The sequence below is a fragment of the Bradysia coprophila genome, chromosome III (assembly GCF_014529535.1).
Source record: "Bradysia coprophila strain Holo2 chromosome III, BU_Bcop_v1, whole genome shotgun sequence".
NCBI lineage: Eukaryota > Metazoa > Arthropoda > Insecta > Diptera > Sciaridae > Bradysia > Bradysia coprophila.
Window position 1 is genome coordinate 2993652 of NC_050736.1, and position 14108 is coordinate 3007759.

At 39.0% G+C, this 14108-nt stretch overlaps 2 protein-coding genes across 2 annotated transcripts; one reads left to right on the forward strand and one right to left on the reverse strand.

The window, feature by feature from the left end:
- The first annotated feature begins 704 nt into the window (after positions 1 to 704).
- On the forward strand, positions 705 to 2883 carry LOC119077469 (thioredoxin-like protein 1). The gene is made up of 5 exons (XM_037184680.1): positions 705 to 896; positions 973 to 1129; positions 1199 to 1312; positions 1373 to 1656; positions 2563 to 2883. The coding sequence occupies exons 1-5, from the start codon at positions 802 to 804 to the stop codon at positions 2771 to 2773; spliced, it is 861 nt and encodes a 286-aa protein (XP_037040575.1). The 5' UTR covers positions 705 to 801; the 3' UTR covers positions 2774 to 2883.
- Positions 2866 to 4360, reverse strand: LOC119077162 (eukaryotic translation initiation factor 3 subunit I). The gene is made up of 3 exons (XM_037184352.1): positions 4225 to 4360; positions 3802 to 4028; positions 2866 to 3745 (listed from the first exon to the last, which is right to left on the reverse strand). The coding sequence occupies exons 1-3, from the start codon at positions 4225 to 4227 to the stop codon at positions 2998 to 3000; spliced, it is 978 nt and encodes a 325-aa protein (XP_037040247.1). The 5' UTR covers positions 4228 to 4360; the 3' UTR covers positions 2866 to 2997.
- Positions 4361 to 14108: the final 9748 nt, after the last annotated feature.

Here is a 14108-nt window from a genome sequence, read left to right on the forward strand (position 1 = left end):
TTTGACAAGTGGGGAATACAGCCCTCCCCTTCCGGGTCGGGCTGTAACACCCCACTTATCAAATACACAACTTGGAACCTCGGAAGTAATATACTATTGGTAAGTGCATTTTCCCTGTCACAAGCAGTGATGTAAAGTGCACTTTACAGTGCATAAGCGAAGCATGTAAAAGATTGTTATTCAGATTATGGTCGCATGTGAAGTTGTGCATTTTATAGACAAGCTTTATCTCGATGGCAGATCGATAGAGAAATCAACTACCACAAAATACACGGATCTACCTTCGAGGTACATCTTGCGAAATTGCTTAAAATGTACCGTCCACCACAGATACGTCCACAACTTTACATGCTACATGTGTCGAAAACCGTACTTTTCATGTTTCAAGCACTTCTTTCGACGCCCTCAGCATGTAATATACTATTACATGCACAGCGACCAAATTATGAGAAACATTCTGTAATTTTGTCCCGTTGGCCGTGTCATGAAAATGGAAATTCACCTGTACGATACTCCACTCAGTTAACACGAAAACTCGATTTTAGATATAAGGAAAGACTGGATGTGCGGCCCTTAGAGATGTCCTATCTTAGTTTGTATACCCACTTTAGTGCTTTTTATTTTGAATCAAGTACGGTTCATGTCACGACATCACGATGACGGTTTTGAAACCAAGTTTCTGGGTGACATTTCGAACCAAACTTCACACATTCTGCATTCATTCAAATTCGCTGGTCATTCCAAGTTACATATCTCATCGCAGTGAGAAGCGATCAGAATTTTTACGATCAACGCAATACAATGAGTGTTAAATCAATCAACGACGAATCACATTTTCAAGCGGAACTTCAAGCCGCTGGCATAAAATTGGTAGTAGTGGATTTCACAGCAACATGGTAAGAAAATTAGCTTTTAACCTCGAACCACCACTGAAGACGTATTCGTAATGTCACTCCATCCATGTACGAAAAGGTGCGGGCCTTGCCAAAGAATTGCTCCTCATTTTGAGACGTTTCCCGGCAAATATCCTAGGGCGATTTTCTTGAAAGTGGATGTAGATAAGTGCCAAGATACTGCTGCCAATCAAGGCGTTCAGGCAATGCCAACATTCATATTCTACAGAAACAAGGTACCGCCGAAAAGATAACCTCTGTCCATCAACAGCGCAATTTGTCAGTAATATTTTCGAATGTTTCAGTCCAAGATCGATCGAGTACAAGGTGCATCGGTCGAAGCACTCGAGGCAAAAATTCAACAACATATTGGCTCGGGAGGTGATGATGAATCCGGCGAAGAATATGGACATGGACTGGTGTGTTTGTCGCGTACATTATTAATATGGAGCCAGATTTTGTGATTCTTCTGTTTTCAGATGGATCTGAACACCTTCATATCGAAGAATGAATGTGAATGTCTGAACGAGGCTGATGACCATCCATTGCAACATAGTTTAACTAGCGGCGGCGGTTACTTGCAGTCCGATTGCGATGAACAACTTATACTGTCGATTACATTTAACCAGGCAGTGAAGATTCATTCGATAAAGTTCAAGGCACCACCGAATTTGGGTCCGAAAAATTTGAAAATTTTCATCAATCAGCCACGAACAGTTGACTTTGATATGGCAGAGTCTTTTACATCGGTGCAGGATTTGGTGTAAGTAAACGAACGAAACGAATTAATAGAGATAAGAATATTGTCGGTGCATTACACGCTCGAAATATTATGTGTTCGCTGCACTTTAAACGAACGAATCGAAGAATCCCTTGTCTCAGCTATTGATGACCTTTCTGATTCATTTCTCGTTAGAAATTTTTTATCTGGATTTAACGTGGTCGGTGTGTGAATATTTTCGGATCAATGTTAAGTAGTGAAAGGACGAGAAGCAGTTCATTGTCCAGTGACTAACGAAACTTCAAATCGTATTTGGTGCGCGATCTATAAGGCTTTTCTTAGAGCCTCTTGGATTCTCCTCGATTCGGTTCATTAGTAAATGAGATTGAGTTCCATGAACGTTTCTATGAGTCCAAAAGTTCAATCATTTCGACCATTACGGAGACGCGACAGAGGTCATGTAATTCGCCTCAAGCTGACATGAACTTTAATAATTCCTCTAAGAAAATGTCCATATATTTTGACCATTACGGGGACGCAACATATGTCATGTAATTCGCCTAAAGCTGGCATGACTAAAAATTCAAGACTTTGAAGTTTAGGATGTCGTTCATTTTTGGTGGTATAAATCAGGACAACTAAGTTTGGACAAAGAACTCATTCAAACGCTAGCTCCTCAGGCGTTCTATTTCTAAAACCCAATATTCTGTCTAACTCTGACCATATTCTCGCTCATTGGAGGTTCATGTGTCTGATTAAGGAGCTATTTTTCATACATTGATCTAATCAAAGAATTATAACCATCGGCATCGGCTACCTCTTCTAGAAATATCAATCCTAAAATAGTGCCTATGCCCCCAGCACTACTGTCGCCATTTCGATCCTATAAACATCGAATTTGTAATCCACACAAAATACGGCCAGCTAACAAAGTCATTTCTTTTCTAGACTCGAACCAAAAGATTTGGAAGGAACTCCAGTGAACTTACGCTATGTGAAGTTCCAGAACGTGCAAAATATCCAGGTGTTCATCAAGGACAATCAGAGTGGCGGTGAAGTGACACAATTAGATTACATCGGCTTCATCGGATCACCGATCATAACCACCAAAATGGAAGATTTTAAACGCATCGCTGGAAAGAAAGGGGAAAGCCACTAAAAACTCCCCCCATCCCTTTTTCTATATTGTGTTAATTTCAACGTTTCCCGATTTGATTTTTCTGTTATTCGATAATAAAAAAAACTTGGAAATTCTTTTGATCATAAAAATCTTTTTATTTCCAAATCGGTTCATCATTGGCGTCATCCGATCAACAGGCCAGAAAAAAAACATTCTTCAAAATTGAATAAAATATTTTCGGTTTACCTTTACGCACAGCGGACTTAGTCGAACATGTAGTCAAAATAGCTTTGATCAAAACTCTGCAGTCTAATGAAACCATCTTCACCACCCGTTGCATAACTATGCCCATCTGGATGGAATGACAAACTGTTTATCGGTCCGAAATGACCCTTGACGCGGGCAAATTCTTCCTCGTAGATCAAATGGTAGAACCGCGAATCGAATTTACCGGCCTGTGTTGATGTTGTTGTTACTTCCATAGCGTCCTGTCCTCCTCCCAAAACGACGTGCTCCAATATTGGACTAATCGACGCTGAATTGACGGGTTTTTCAGTTTTGTACGTTTTCAGGCACACCAAACTTTCGGAATCGAATAATTTGGCCGACGTGTCCTTCGATGCGGTCACAAACATGGTTCCGTCCTTGGACAATTGCATATCGTTAATGGTTGACGAGTGATCTTTTACGGAATTCAACTCCTTGCCAGTTCTCAAATCGAATATGCAGATCATGCCGTTTTCGTGGCCAGTTATGATGTTATTATCTAAATTAGCCCAGAGCATCGACGTTACTTTCGACGATGAAATGGGAATTCGCAGAATGGGATCGGAAGTGGACAGATTTGAATCGGCATTTCGAACATCAATAATTGTCACTTCACACGTCTGTCCCATAGATGAATCATTCGAATAAGCAGCTTGATTGCCGGAATAACTGAATCCACATGTTCGGCCTGGCGATTTGCACGAAATCGTTGCAATTATTGAACCATATTCCAAATCCCAGAGCCTAAATGAAATTGGAATTAGTTCACAGAGTTCCAAGATGCACAGCTAGTTGCATACTTCACGCTCATGTCACCAGATGCTGTTAAGAATTTGGTTGACGTCCAGTCAACATCCAGACACCAAATAGCTCCCTGATGTCCGTTGAATGTTCCCAATCGTTCACCATTCAATGAAAACCAAACATTCGCCTTTGAATCTTTCGAACTGGAAAACAGTAGATCGCCTTCACGATTGTATTTTATGTGCGTGATGGAACGCTCATGCCCTTGCAGCATTATCGGTTTCTGCAGGGAAAAAAAATTGCACAACGAAATTGAAACATCTTGGATTGTTAAATTGTTGTTGAGTCCGGTTGAGTCGGACTATTTGAGGTTAGTATACAGAAAAATCGAAAAGTCATATTTTGTGGGGAAATATTTACTAAAACTTTGCCCACTATGGCACAGCACTGAAAGCTCCATAAAAATTGCTCTTTCTTACCATTTTTAAGCCGGTTTTATCAGATACGAGCACGATAGAAGTGAAATTATGCACACGTTTTGGTTTTTGGGTTCAACTCAAAAAAATTAATATGACGTTTAGGGCGTTTAGATGCCGTAGACGCGATCTGTCATCATGAATGACATTTTATGCGTTTGATGATAGCAGAAATAAATTGGTAAAAATTATGCGGGAAAATTTCAATGTTAACCGAACAGAATTAGGCAAATTAATCAATCATAAACATATTTTATCAACGCATTTCAAGCATGAGCACGGTGCGCCTTTAAACCAACTTTAAATAGAAGTGTCGGATAACAAAAAATTTTCTTTTGTAATATTGACGAGGGGTGAGTAAGTAATTCATTTATTTATAAATTAGCTCGAACCGCTGGGAGATTTTTGAGGTCGGGATGCAATGACTCCTCATGACCACCCATGGTCCGTCGAGTCGGCATTTGGTGACGTTGAAAATGTATATTTTTTTAAGACGTTTCGTGGTTGTTAATTGAAGATCCGGTTGATTGAAGATCCTGTACTCTATATAGAAGTGCGTTGATTTTATCAAGGTTCTGAAAGAACCAGGTTAAGACAACTCTGAGTTGATCACGAAGGCGGTGACAAATTGTATTGTTTTGTTACATGAAATGGAGAAACCTCGTTTTGCGTTCAGCAAATTGTATTGTTTTGTTACATGAAATGGAGAAACCTCGTTTTGCGTTCAGCAAATTGTATTGTTTTGTTACATGAAATGGAGAAACCTCGTTTTGCGTTCAGCAAATTGTATTGTTTTGTTACATGAAATGGAGAAACCTCGTTTTGCGTTCAGCAAATTGTATTGTTTTGTTACATGAAATGGAAAAACCTCGTTTTGCGTTCAGCAAATTGTATTGTTTTGTTACATGAAATGGAGAAACCTCGTTTTGCGTTCAGCAACTTCTTTAAATTTGTTACATGAAATAATCGGTTCAGTTCGAATCACTTTATTTATTTTGCATTTTAATTTCGGCTAATTGTGTTCGTCGTAGAAATCTGTGTCAATACTGATTTTGCCTTGTCCTATGAACCTGTTAATACAGTATTTGAAGCACGTATTTTTGTAACAGCCGAAAATTTTACCACTGTGAACAAATTGAGTTCAACGGCTACGGAGGTTATATGAAAAAGGCAACGTAACAAAAACAATATTCCGAATTTTGCTAAAATAAACATTTTCTTCAATATAATTTCACACACAATCTGTACCGAGTGCTTTTATCGATTTCAGTCTCACCCGTCTCAACCTGTTCTTTCAGAACCCTTTATTTTATATGTCTCTGTGAGGTAAGAATAACATTATGCATCCAGCTACGATAGGGAGTTTGCTCTTATCTTTGCAGAAAATGATATGCACCTTTGTCCAAATACGGCTTAGCATTACAATCACTCAATCACTTAATACTTATTACACACTGCAGTGCGTCTACGCAATGAAAGTAAATAGATAGGTATGGCCAAACGTTCAAATTTGTTCTAGCCGGAGCACATACGGATTTGCATGGCGCCACTTCAAACGAACTCATTTCTAGTGCAAATTTCCACTAGAAATGAGTTCGTTTGAGGTGGCGCCATGCAAATCCGTATGTGCTCCGACTTGTATGGACTGGCCATACCTACTTATCTACTTTCATTGCGTCTACGGAGATAATAGACATTTACGTCATGTGCATGTCACAAGGATTGAAGTCCGAAATTACTTTTCCGTGTGACGTAAAGTAAAGTAAACTTTCGCCCCTCGAAATGGACCGGAGAAGAAAATAAAATGAAGCATCAGTGCAGATACACGGGACACTGAAAACATCCACAGCTGGAATGCCTACAGATAATTTGCTGAATGAAAATCATAACAAGCGACAACAAACAGAAATCTCAATTCTCTTCCCCTCATGGCTCATGGAAAGTCAATTTTGAGGCGAAATTGGTATTTCGACCTCAAGTGCTTACATAGGTCAATGGTTTGACCATCCTCAGTTGCTATGTCCACTGTCAACACCCTTCGCAATACATTTCCGAATCTGCAAATCTTGAGCTGTAGTGGTATGTTTGGGACTAAGCCTAACTTGCCCATTTCTTTTCTATACTTTCTATAAATGGGCAAGTTAGCCTTTGTCCAAAACATATCACGGATTAGCTTGAACTTGAACACTACGTCATTCTGCCAAATTTTGTTTTGTTGGTTCTTCGTTTTGTTGCTTAAAATATCTTACGTTTCTGCAGAAAAATTCGTTTATCTTGGAGTTGGCCTTTGGAGCGGGATGGAAGCTTCCTCCTCCGCGATAAATGAATTTTTAAATACGTAATACATATTATAGCCTAGGCAAAAAACCAAACTCCTATAAATGATCGATAATTCATTGGATTGACTAGTCTCTTATATATCTTACTCGCTGCTCATGATCAAAACACTGTGGTAAACTCAAAAGGAGATACATCCGAAGCAGCTAAAGCTGCCTAACCATCCTCCTAGGTTTTCTTTATGGGACAGATAAATAGCTTTAGAAAACTTTTATTCAGACTACAGATATTCCTGTATTACTCACTCAGTGCAAAAACTGCAGTCTGTATAATCTGTTGGAATCAAAGATTGACTTTGAACATTTATTCAAAATTAATCCTCCTATATAATCTAATTTTTGTATACGACCTTTAATGATTCTACATAATAACAAAATTCATCCCGACGACGATCATCTCGGTAGGTGAATTATTTGTATTAGAATAAGCAATAATTATCATCAGATGTTGTGTGTCACTCGCGTATCTTTCGTTGGATAATCTCTCCATAATTTACACCTCTAACGAAAATGGACAACGAAGATCATAGCTCTTTCTTCGGAAGAAGTTTTACACTAATAGCCGAAGCCTATTTCAATTTTCAATGAATAACGGGAAACGTTTATTTGGTAATCATTTATTTAAGATCCGTTCGAAAGTAGCAAAAGATTTTTAAAGGCGTAACTTAAATAAATAAAAAAAACAATCACAATCGTCACGTGACAATAATCCCACGACATCGATGTTCGGCAAATTAGCGAAAAAAATGATATTTTTTACATATCAAAGTTTGCAACGTTCGAAAAATCCAAATAGTGCGTACAACAGTTGTTACTGCAACTTAAATTTATTGATTCAATGACAAAATATAACAATCAGTTTCCCTTTGCACGTGAAGTTACGAACATGAACTTTTAAAAATTTTAGCGCTCACAAAAAAGCGTACCATTTTTGACACCTTTTGATCTAGTACGTTTAGCACTACCATTTTGACGTATATCAATCAGAAACATTGTTGATGTTTACAAGCTACAAAAAGGTTCTTTGATGCAATTGGAATTTTGTAAAGTTTGAAACGAAACTCGAATATTTTAATATAAATGTTTAGTGTTTGATGACCAAATGTTGTACAATTGATAGGCCTTATCTTTTCGCAGGTAATTTAATTCATAAACATGCACTGATTCAAATTATTATTTTCGAAAAATTGTTTTAGGAAAATGATCCAGCATCAACTGCTTACATTAGATAAGATTATTGCCGGTCCGAACTTTAGAAAACAGTTTCCTTTTTATAGAATCGATGCGTTATGATGTGTCTGCGTAAACACGAAATTTAAGCGACACAAAGATCTCAACTCCAAAATGACATTTTGATGCCGCCCCTCCAGGCTCTTGGAACATCGTGTGACTCCAAATCTTAAATCGGTTTGCAGACCTCATGCATAAAAATTTTGTTCTAGGACACCCCTCAACTTTCATTTTTGAACATTTGTTCCGAAGAGACCAAAGCTCTACGACGCCATCTTGTGGGCGTACCAACATGAAAGTTGGTCCCCTTTTTTGGCACTTTCTTTCACTTTTCTCGGAAACTAAACCATGGAATCTATTGATATGCACCTTAATCGATAGGTATTTTCAGTGGCTATCTACGATTTCAGTTTCATCTAATCCTATGGACACGTTTTCGAGAAAATTGAGAAAAACCACCCAAAAAACCACTTTTTGGTAATTTGCGGTGGCTCACATGCATGTGGCCGCTCTCAAATGTTTTTGTTCGGAAGCGCCGACCTCGAAAACCCTTTAGACACAAATTTCACGCCAATCCATTAATTTTACGCGAAATGGCAGCCAGTTTTCGTTTCAAAAATTCCGACTTTGAAGCCACCTAGCGGCCAAGCGACGCATAAAAAAATTTTGTGACCCACATTTCCTGAATCAGCATCAAAAGCTCTACCGAAATCAACCGTAAAATCATTAGGTCCGAGGTACGGCCTCAGTCCTAACCTAGGTCCGAACTCGACTTTTTCCCATCTCGCCACCCTAAGAAACGCTCCTATCTACTTTTTAGATTTTTAGAAAGTACGATGCCCTGCGGGCATCGTGTAATAGATGCCGGGACAGTTACTAGTCTCTTTTATATATTTAACGCCTCCTTCAAGCATTAAGCACTAAACGTTAAAATAATTGGTATCAAACTGAAGCAGCTAAAGCTGCTTAAACAATGCTCCTAGTTTTTCTCCGATTATGACCTTTCAAATGTTGCTAATGACAGTAAATTTTAATTAGTTGAATGAAATGACTCAGGAATTACGTGTTTTGAAAAACAAAAAAAAAGGAAATTTGTGCAATCTAAGTTTTTAGCGTTGGAGTGGCCATCAACGATTTACACCGGCTTTGGACGATCACATAATGTAGACGGTATTATGTGGCTGTTTTACCACCGGGTGATTTCTGTCTTTCAAAGTATAACTACTTCATTAATTTATTTTCGTTAAATTTTTGCTCAGTTTGTTTTAACTACTGCAAAATAAAATCACCCTCAACAGCATCTCTGGTGGTAACCTTCACAAATGTTTCTGGTTTTGTTTTTTAGATGCGCTAAAAACTATTGAAAAATTTCTTTATGTACTACGTTGGGAACGAAAACATCGTCACATCCAGGTATTAATTTCCCCATCAGTGCATCCGATATAACTTGAATTAACAATCTTTCCTTTGACCGGACACGCGACAAAGCTACGTACAGTTGACCATGTGCGAATGGAGCCTTCCTCAAATACACACCTACGTAGTCGAACGTTTGACCTTGAGATTTATTTATGGTCATCGCAAACGCTAATTTGACTGGAATCTGAATTCTTTCCAGTTTACCGCTAAGATCGCTCGAGTCAGTACTCATGCGGCAACGTGATATCAAAACTTCTTTGTCTTTGTGATCTCCACTTAAAATTTTCGCGCGAATGCATGTGTCATACAACTTAGTGATAATCATTCTCGTGCCGTTACACAATCCTTCTTCAGGATTTAGGTTACATAACAGCATCACTATGCACCCGACTTTTAATTGTAATGTATGTGGCGCTAAGTTGGGCGGAGTCAACATATTTAGCGTGGCTATATCGAATGCATTGTCATCATTCGGATGTGAGTCGAGGACACTGTCAGTACTCAAGTATGTTTTTTCAGTTGAAACTTCTTCAGTAAATCGACTATAAATTGCAGCGTTTAGCATATCTACGTCCTCGTTAACGGTACTGAGTATTGCATATTTACAATAATGATCAGCATCAGCTAATGAAAAAGTTTCCCCGTAAATTCGATCAATTAACGAATGATTTTCAATACATTCTTTCGGTAACTTAACATAGCTTTTATAGTATTGGTTTCCGGGGAAGTCATGTACCTTATCTTGTCCGATATCTAGTAACCATGCAGCAAAGTCTACATCATCTGCTTTATACAATCGAACATTTGTGCGTAACTGACGCTTTTGTAGAAGTGGCCAAATGTCACTTCTTTTTACTGTAACACTTAATAGATCATATTTCGAGCCTTCCTTTACAATCGGCAAAATTTGTCGAAAATCGCCTGTGGCAACAAAGACTTTTCCACCGAATGGAAGTTTATTTCCCATAAGGTCTTGAAAGAAAACGTCAACTGCGTTAAGTGCATAACTGAGGCTCATAGAAATTTCATCCCAAACGATCACAGTAGATGAACGCAATTTGACGGCTAAGTCAGAAAGTGTACTCAAATGACATCCAACTGGACCAGTCATGTTCAATGGTAACTTAAAAGTCGAGTGAACTGTACGACCTCCTCTCAACAATGAAGCTGCTATGCCTGTCCAAGCAATAGCAGTTACATCTAAGCCATAACCAATTAACGCAGTAATGAGTGCGGAAAATAGAAACGTCTTTCCTGTACCGCCTGGCCCGTCTACAAAAAAGAGCCTGTTTTTACTTGGGTCGCCAGGATGTCTTGCGCTGTCACAAATTTCTTCAAAAATGGAACGTTGTTCACTGTTAAGCATTTGTACCAACCGTTCACCCTCAATCATAGCGTCACTCTGATTGATGTTCCGACTGTCAAACATGTCTTCCTCTTCACCAAGAGACTCATCTGCAGGTTCAGGCAAGGAATATTCCGTGTTACTTTTGCCTGCTGCTTTTAGTAATCGTGATATGTGTCTAAGAGCAAAGTTCAATGCAACGGTTTCGGAACATCCTCTGCGAACGTAGTCTTCGTACATATGTTTTTTGTACATAAGCCACAAATTAGCCGGATCAGTCGGGGTGTTAAAAAGGAGCATATTAACAAATAAACTTCGAATGCGGTAAGGCATTTCTGCATGAATAATTTCCTCAAATGTTTTTATATGCAGACTGTCATCTTGTAATAGCCCCCATGCAACAGCAGCATCACGGAAACTATCATATGGAATACCATTCACAGTTCGTAAATCTTCAAAAGACTGTCCGCCTTTTACCGTGAGCAATAACAATCGTAGCGAATATAGTTCGACATTGTTATAATTCACCGTATACATACGGCCGAGTGTTTGATTTAAACGTCTTTGACGTCTGTGCCACGCTTTCTTTTTTTTGTCATAGACATATTGTAAAGGAATGTCTGTATAAAGGTAATTTCTGGCATTTACGTCAGTTCGATTCAATTCGAAGTACGCAGTTAACATGCTGCCCGCGTGCGTCAGAGCACGTTCAGGGCAGTTCGGATCAAAGATCACGTTCTGATAATTCTCAAGGTGTACTGGTAGAGAGTAAATGGTATGTGATTGGTAAAACATTGGAAAGTCGTACAACTTCCAAATCGCTTCACCAGCACTTAAGTATCTGCAATCCAAAAAGTGTTCGAACTCATTGTAAACTTGGACATTGTCAATTACTTTGATGTTCAAGCGCGCCATATCGACACCTTTATGCAAATATTTGAACAAATATTTGATGCTTTTCAAACTCGTAGTTATTTCGACATTAATGTGACAATTGTATTTGAGCAACAGTTGAGGATTGTAAGGTACTATCCAACGATTATCTATCTCCTGGTTTTTCGTAGAAATAAATGTGCGACCGTTACGTCGTCGTCTATAAATGGGATAGCTGTTCTCAATTAATTCACTTTTGTCTGCAAACTTGCGCGGAAAATTTTTGGAGCATTTGTAGCAACTGCACTGATCTGTGCTGTCTCCCGCCCCACCCAATGGCGAGTGCCGCGGACAATGAAATTGTCCAGTTCTAGGAACTTGGCACGATTCTTTTCTTGTTGTATCATCACATCGATGGTGATACATGAATGTAGTCACACCCTTATATAATCTGGGTTGTTTAACTGGATTAGGAATTTCAGCCGACACGAAGTTGTCAATGTCGATGTGATTACCTGGTCGATCTTCAGGAGAATTGAATGTGACTAAATGACAATGAGGTAAACTTCTCTTTTGCCATTCAATCACTGCGACATAGGCCACACATTTTCCCAAGACATGCTTCTTCGAAATATCCTTTATCAGCTCTTTGACCTTTGCTCTAAATATACGCGCGACAATATCTGGATGATCAATTGCGTTCGAACCTCTCGGAATTTTTTGTTGAATTTCGTCCCACATTGGATTGCAGGTCATTGTGACGAAAAAGGTCGGTTTGCCGTATCTCGTCACAAGAGCCAGATCGTCTTGATAACGGTTTTTCATATACTGGCGAGAACCAATAATGTCGTTTGGCATAACTATCAGTTTACCTGGAATGTCAGGTTGAAAAAGTTTTTTTCTCTCAACGTAATCCCTTAACGCACCATAAGTTTCAGCTCGAATCTGAGCTTGACCTTGATCCGACTGCAAGTATTCAAATGTGTTATCCTGAGCCCTTGCATATGCGTCAATGATAAATTGTTGTGACAATTTTCCCGCATTAAGCAATGGGCTAAAGACCGACCGAAGCATTAGAATGTAGCAAAAAAATTCGCGAACTGTGATTCGCTTTCTTGGTTTCGTTTGTCTTACATGTTCTTGAGTTTCTTCTTGGTCATTTTGTTCGTTCTCGCTGACGTCACCAATTTCTTCAATAGGAACAACGTCGTCTTCATAGAAATTATTTATTTCAATATTTTGCAGTGTACGCTTACGACGCATCAAACTGTAAGACCACGTTTGTTCACTATAAGGAAAAAGAAGAGGGTACATCATTGCGTCACGATTCGGATCATGAGATGCAATCGCAATGCCATCCTCTGGTGAATGGTCGACTGGAAAAACTACAATGTTTTTAGTGTTAGATGAAGGCAAGTGCGTATAGATAGCCGCAACTTCATTAGACGTTGGTACACCAAAGTCTCCGCCATGATTTTGACGAATTTTTATTTGATCTCTATTTCTCACAATTTCTAAATGTACATTGGTGTTGGCTGCATTTGGTCGACGACTTATCTCGTCTAAAACGTCTTTCAACATCCGGTATGCATTTGCCAATGGGTTATTTGCCCGCATATAGTTTTCTAGTTGTATCAGTAAACTTCTATTCAATGTTGTACCAACGCGAGACAGTCGCTCTGAAACTGCCGCATTACTATCGATATAATAGAGCTGAGCTACTGGCATATCTGCTCCAGTGCTGTTGGTTCGGAAGTGTTCAGCAATGTGGTAAATCATACCTTCCATTGCAATAACAGGACCGATACTGCCAGTAGCTGTTAAGTGGTGAACGTTGGTAGTTCCCAGTGAAGCGAAACTCAAAACATTGTTATATTGCATAATGTTTTCCATAAAATGCCTCGACAATGGGGACTGACCCGTTAAAAGGTCACGTAGAAACTGTGGATATGTGTTGGCTTGTTGCTCTGGTAAAATACTATGTACTTCACCAAAGTTACAACATGTACGGAAAACATTTTTGGAATTACATTCCTCTTTAAAATACAGGGCACCACAATGAGGACATGTCTGATCAAATGGAGACAATTTGTATAGTTCATATATTTCATCGGTCTCTACGATATCTTCATGATTGCCGAATGCATTGAAATGCGTAGGAATTAGTGCATTATTTTGCATACGCAATTGGTTCAACTGTTCTGACTCTAAGTACTGCTCGAGAGCGCCATCTGCGGCTCGAATCAGTTCGTCATCAGAGCTGTCGTCTACTCTCAAGGAGTCAAAATACTCTTTATAACTCTTAAAGTCTGCAAACCGATTGACAGTGTGCGTACGTTTAACTTTTTTTCTGTATGCATCCCATCGCAGACGTACTTTCTGCTCGTATTGTGAACTAAGCGCAATTCGACACTGTTGTATCTCATATTGTGTTCGACGACGACGACGTTTGTCTCGCTTCGTCGCATTATTAGATTTCTTTGCAAGAATAGGCATTGATTTCATCGAAGATACATCCGAAATTTGACTAAACTCATCTCTTTTCGATTGTACAAAGTGAATAAGTGGTACGTCATCGCTTGGGCTCCACTCATCCATAATTTCATTTAATGGAATATTATCACTGGGTAGCCAGTTTGGAGATTCCGCTAAGGGAATATCATCCATACTGACTTGACTTATTT

What these genes read in the sequence shown, in the direction of transcription:
- LOC119077469 (XM_037184680.1), top strand. Translation starts at nt 802, where the DNA reads ATGAGTGTTAAATCAATCAACGACGAATCACATTTTCAAGCGGAACTT. An exon ending in TCATATTCTACAGAAACAAG is followed by an intron (nt 1,130 to 1,198) that starts GTACCGCCGAAA and finishes CGAATGTTTCAG; the next exon opens with TCCAAGATCGATCGAGTACA. An exon ending in ACATCGGTGCAGGATTTGGT is followed by an intron (nt 1,657 to 2,562) that starts GTAAGTAAACGA and finishes TTTCTTTTCTAG; the next exon opens with ACTCGAACCAAAAGATTTGG.
- LOC119077162 (XM_037184352.1), bottom strand. An exon ending in TCTGGTGACATGAGCGTGAA is followed by an intron (nt 3,746 to 3,801) that starts GTATGCAACTAG and finishes AATTTCATTTAG; the next exon opens with GCTCTGGGATTTGGAATATG.